Source organism: Anoplophora glabripennis, unplaced genomic scaffold, assembly GCF_000390285.2.
Source record: "Anoplophora glabripennis isolate ALB-LARVAE unplaced genomic scaffold, Agla_2.0 scaffold208, whole genome shotgun sequence".
In the NCBI taxonomy this organism is placed as follows: Eukaryota; Metazoa; Arthropoda; class Insecta; order Coleoptera; family Cerambycidae; genus Anoplophora; species Anoplophora glabripennis.
The window spans coordinates 571,924-577,639 of NW_019416550.1; the positions used below are offsets into that span (position 1 = coordinate 571,924).

General features: G+C 33.5%; 1 protein-coding gene across 3 annotated transcripts in view; it reads left to right on the top strand.

The window, feature by feature from the left end:
* Positions 1 to 5,716, top strand: part of LOC108908654 (fatty-acid amide hydrolase 2-A) — a 33,647-nt gene that overhangs the window by 21,692 nt on the left and 6,239 nt on the right. For all 3 annotated transcript variants that reach the window (XM_018712763.2, XM_018712765.2, XM_018712764.2), the window contains exons 4-9: positions 577 to 794; positions 939 to 1,050; positions 1,160 to 1,320; positions 1,434 to 1,658; positions 1,779 to 1,934; positions 1,996 to 2,178. In XM_018712763.2, coding sequence (XP_018568279.1) covers positions 577 to 794; positions 939 to 1,050; positions 1,160 to 1,320; positions 1,434 to 1,658; positions 1,779 to 1,934; positions 1,996 to 2,178 — 1,055 coding nt within the window. The remainder of the gene's footprint in view (positions 1 to 576; positions 795 to 938; positions 1,051 to 1,159; positions 1,321 to 1,433; positions 1,659 to 1,778; positions 1,935 to 1,995; positions 2,179 to 5,716) is intronic.

The window sequence follows — 5,716 nt, forward strand, 5'->3', positions numbered from 1 at the left end:
TTTTTTAGTCTTATTTCTTAGAATTTCGCGATGACTGTCGCTCCTAAAAATTTTGAGCTAAGAAATCTGGAAACTAGACATTCGGCGCTTTAAAATGCTTTTTTTAAAACCTTGATACGACCATTTTTAACTGAGATACAGCATTCTGAAAAATCACTAAAAATTCGAAAAATTTTTTTGCTCCCTTAATTGTTTGCAGAAGTTTATATTTAATTCTTACCAATTTACCTTCAAACTCCTGCCAACATCAGGATTGGTTGCGTCTGAAAGCCTCTTCTTGTATCGCCTTCAGAAGATTGATGACTCCACCGCAAATCTTAACCAATATTTAACTTGAATATAATAATCAATCTTCATTGTTAAAAATTAATTTGTTAAGCTCCCTCATATTTCACACTTGGCAAACAAAGAAACTAAAATTATGCCAGAAATAAGTAATATTTAGGCAATAGGTATAACAAATGTCATAATCACGAATCAGTACTTTAAATATTGCCAAAAAAAAAGGAAAGAAGAAAGTGAATCAGCAAAAAATCAGTTTTATTCCATCTTATACCATATCCAAATATTTTCCAGGCCTTAGTTACGCGGTAGGCATGTTGAATCGTTGTGGGTATAAGGCAGAAAGTGATGGAGAAGCTGTTGCAAGACTGAAGACCAGTGGGGCGATTCCTCTGCTAGTTTCGAACACGCCCGAAATGTGCTGCTGCTTGGAATCAAGCAATTTCATCACAGGCTACACAAACAACCCCTACGATACTACTTGTACAAGCGGCGGCTCTTCAGGGGGAGAGGTGAGTTGCTTGGTGCACCTTCAGAAAATAATATATCTCATAGACAAATAATTGTATTTTCGTTTATTTTGAAGAATTCACTACTTAAGTATATTGCAACATTACCTACTCTAGAATTGTAGAGTTTATTAAAATATATTTCAGGGTGCTTTACTTGGAGCTGGAGCTTCTGTTATCGGAATTGGTTCCGATATTGCGGGATCTATCCGAATTCCAGCACTGTACAACGGAATTTTTGGACACAAGCCAACTGCAAGTAAGTGATTTCAAGTTTCTAACTATCACCAAGTGATTATTATTGTTCCTTACTAATAAACATAAGGTATGTATAAATTAATTAGATATACACATAATCTATTTTTCAGGGATTGTCTCATTAAAAGGCCATTTTCCCTACTGTTATGATGAGAAATTTAAGAGTTGTTTGGTTATTGGACCTATGTCTAGATACGCCAAAGATCTCAAGTTGATGTTGAAAATCTTAGTGGGCGATAAACAAGCCACACAATTGAAGTTAAATCAAAAAGTAGGTAACTGTCCACCTTGGATATCAATTTTTAGTAATGCCAGAAGTGTTTTCTGATGATCCAAAATTCATTAACTTTTCTACTTTGTTAATTCTATCTCCATTTCTTCTAGGTAGATCTCAACAAAATAAACGTTTTCTTCATGGAAGGTACGGATTCCATTCTAGAGACGAGAGTCCAAAGCGAAATCAAAGCAGCGGTACAAGATGCCGTGAAATATCTAAGCAGCCAATGTGGAGTTAAAGTCAAAGATCATAAATTTGAATTAAAGTATACTTTGAACTGTTGCGGTAAACACATATTTAATATTAAGGACTTACCAGATCCCCTAAAAGGAGTAAGTGTTTTTTTAGATATTTAAATATTCTGCTAAAATGTCTAAAATGGAAAAAATTTATTCTCTCCATCACATGTAACCAACAATACTTTCAAACGATTATAAATTTATTTCTTTTAGGAAAACGATAACATATTTACAGAAATTATAAAAACATTATTTGGTCAATCCCGATATACGCCGAATCTGTTGCACTATTTACTAGTAAATAAAATATATGATTTGTTTGTTTCCGATCGAACCATGGAATTTGCACAACTGAAAAAGACGTTTATAGTAAGTTTTTATATGAAATCGTAATATAAATTAAACTTAAAAAAACCGTTTTATTGAACAGGACTCTTTGGGGGATAATGGTGTATTTATTTATCCCAGTGCGTACACCACTGCTGGCAAACACAACCAATTTTACTTTTTAACGACGACAGCTGCTTACACTATACTTGCCAATACATTTGGTTGCCCTTCCACAAGTGTACCATGCGGCCTTGACAAAAATGGCTTACCCGTTGGAATACAGGTGACTACTTATACAGAACTTTCATCCACCATTGCAGGGTTAACAAAAATTCCCTAAATCTTGACCTCAACGATATTAACTATTCGTTTACAATGAACAATAACAAACTGTTACGTTTACGCTCGAGATAATGCGATCGCTTGTTGGTTAACTAGAATCTCGTGAAAAATTACGCCAATCACAGCCTGTGAAAGAGAACGTTGTATTTTAATGTAATGTAAATTTAACTGCCAACATAAAGGAAATAAAATTTCCTATACTTACCAAAGGACCCCGCACAAACCTTATGGAAATTGGCTTTCGGTCAAAATGGCTGAAATTGAAATATGATATAGCTCTCACCTTCCTGAGCAAAAGTTGTCATGGGCCCATAACGATCCTATGGGTAGGTTTAAAGATATAGAGCTTTGAAGCTAACGATTTCATAGCACGGTGCTGAATATAAGTGCAGGATAGGTGTCCCTTTCTCCATATATACAGGGTGAGTCAGTTTTTTGTAGACAAACTTTAACAGAAGATAGAATACATGTTTTTAAAAAGAAAAGTTCCTATAAACATATGTCGTAGAAGGCTTCGTTTACGAGATACATGGTGTTGAATATAAATTTTTTTTCTCGAATATTCATTATAACATAAACGAATGCTTAGATTTTTTTCATGTTTGGGAGATAATTCCTATTAATTAAAGGGCATAAAAAATGTTCAAAAACTTGCACAGTGGCGGAGTGGAGGGGGTGCTCAACCCCTTTCTTAAACAAAACTTCTACGCCAATGACTATTTTTTTTTAAACTGTTATTTTCATTATCTACATATAGTTTAACAAATTCTTCTGTCTCGAAATTCCTGTGCGGTTCCGAGTTATTTTGATTTTTAGTGTTTGTTGTGGTACTAAATTAAGTAATTTATTTATTATCAATTATCGGCTAAATATTTAATTCTTTCAACGAAACCTACCTAAATATGGTTTGTTAAGGATTTTACGNCTTGATATTTCTCAGAAAATCCACTATTTAGGTGAATACTGGTCCAAATATGGGTCAAAACTGATGTTTTTCTAAATTTCCTCCAAATATGTCATATCCCTAGTATTTTGAGACGCTCAACACGATGTCATTAGTAAAAGTTACCCATGACCTTGATATTTCTCAGAAAATCCAATATTTAGGTGAATACTGGTCCAAATATGGGTCAAAACTGATGTTTTCCTAAATTTTCTCCAAATATGTCATATCCCTAGTATTTTGAGACACTGAACATGATGTCATTAGCAAATGTTACCCATGACCTTGATATTTCTCAGAAAATCCACTATTTAGGTGAATACTGGTCCAAATATGAGTCAAAACTGATGTTTTTCTAAATTTCCTCCAAATATGTCATATTTCTAGTATTTTGAGACGCTCAACACGATGTCATTAGTAAAAGTTACCCACGACCTTGATATTTCTCAGAAAATCCACTATTTAGGTGAATACTGGTCCAAATATGGGTCAAAACTGATTTTTTCCTAAATTTAGTCCAAGTCATTTCCCTAGTATTTTGAGACGTTGAACACGATGTCATTAGTAAAAATGACCTTGATATTTCTCAGAAAATCTACTATTTGGGTGAAAACTAGCCCAAAATTTAGGAAAAAATCAGTTTTAACCCATATTGGAGCGCTTTCACCTAAAAATTCTTCGAAAATCATCGGCAAGTCATGAATTTTGATTACAGGATCTGTTCAGCGCATCTAATTCCTTCGGAAATGATAAGTGGCTCTCTTGGATTTGGACTTTTTTCGTTTTTTGTGTGCCCGTGTTATTAAGGACAAAAAGACAAATTTCATTTCTCTCACTAATAACACTTGCATTTATTATTATTATAACTTCGAATAAATGCTCAAAATAAGACTCTTTCGCACCACGGGTCACAAATAAAAGATATACAGTGTGTTTTAAATGATATACGATAACATAATTATTTCCAAAAACAATTGTAAGATCTAAAGAGATAGTTGAATTAGAGTATAATTGGGTAATTTAGTGAACAGTAATTTCTTTATAGAACTGTGAAGGTGGAGGTAGATATCCCAATATCAAATGATTTTTCCATTCAAATTTCCATATATGTGGAATTTACCTTCGTCCGTATTAATCCAGTGCACAAACATGTAGATTTCACATTTTGTCTTCATAACTACATACATCTCATAATGTACGTTCTAAACAAACAAGAGAAAATCCTATCGTAATAGAAACGAATTCCTTCCGCGAAACGGAGTGTCAATTAAATTAACTAGAACCAAAACGAAAATCAGGAAGTGTTAATTTAGAAGCGTTTCCATATGTACATTTTCATATTACTTTAGACAATTCCATAATATGCACAAATAGAACGTTAAAACACAACAGACACCTTTTTCACCTTATGCGTACATATTTGGTTGTTTTGTCAGGCACCCGAATATCAAATTGATACAATAAATTCCTATAAGAAATTAACATAACAAGTCAGACGAGGCCAAATCTGGACAATACGGTACAGAGAAAGACTTTTTTGGTTAATAGTTGTAGGTAATTTTGTTAAGGCATTGTCATCAAAACTAATTCCTACTTGGTCACAAAATCGATGACCACAAGCTTTTCAGATGAAGATTATGTACGTACCTTTTTGGAGATGGACAACGCCTTTGAACTTAATTTTGTCTCTACATTATATATCCAAGTTCTTCGCAATTTATTGTCAGCAATATCAGAACGCTTGGTTCAAATAAACTTCTGCAAACAATTAAGGGAGCAAAAAAATTTTTCGAATTTTTAGTGAATTTTCAGAGTGCTGTATCTCAGTTAAAAATGGTCGTATCAAGGTTTTAAAATAAGCATTTTAAAGCGCCGAATGTCTAGTTTCCAGATTTCTTAGCTCAAAATTTTTAGGAGCGAAAGTCATCGCGAAATTCTAAGAAATAAGACTAAACAATTTTTTTTTCAATTTTTTGCGTTTTTTTTCTCGGTCCACGGACTTGGAAAAATTTTTTACACAAAAATCATGATATGGACTTGATAGCCTATTCATTCAGCTTTAATTTCTTTTTTTAAATTTTTCTCTACGTTAATTTGACCCGGAGATATTCGACTACGAATACAAAAGCATCCTTTTGGCTTTAACCATCTATATCTCAGCAACTAATGATCGGACAGAAAATTGACGGGCAGTTTCTAAATCTCGATTAAAGCTCCTACAAGGCTATGTAGCGTTCTTGGAAGAAAAAAATTTTCTTTCATCCTCGACATTAACTTGAAAAAAGTGAAAAAAAGTGACTTTTTGACTTGTTTTGCTAAGTCGACCGCATCTTTGCTAATATCGATGGAGAGTCTAATGCTTGTACGAATTTTTACACCTCGATGTACCCCCAAAAGCTCCGTAAATGGGCAGATCGATCTATCGAACGGTTTTTCCGGACCGCTTAATCAAAATTTCAGAAAAATTTAAAGGAGCAAAATTTACATTTCTGAGCACCCTGTAACGTTCGTAAAAATGAAAAATTTGATTTTTTTT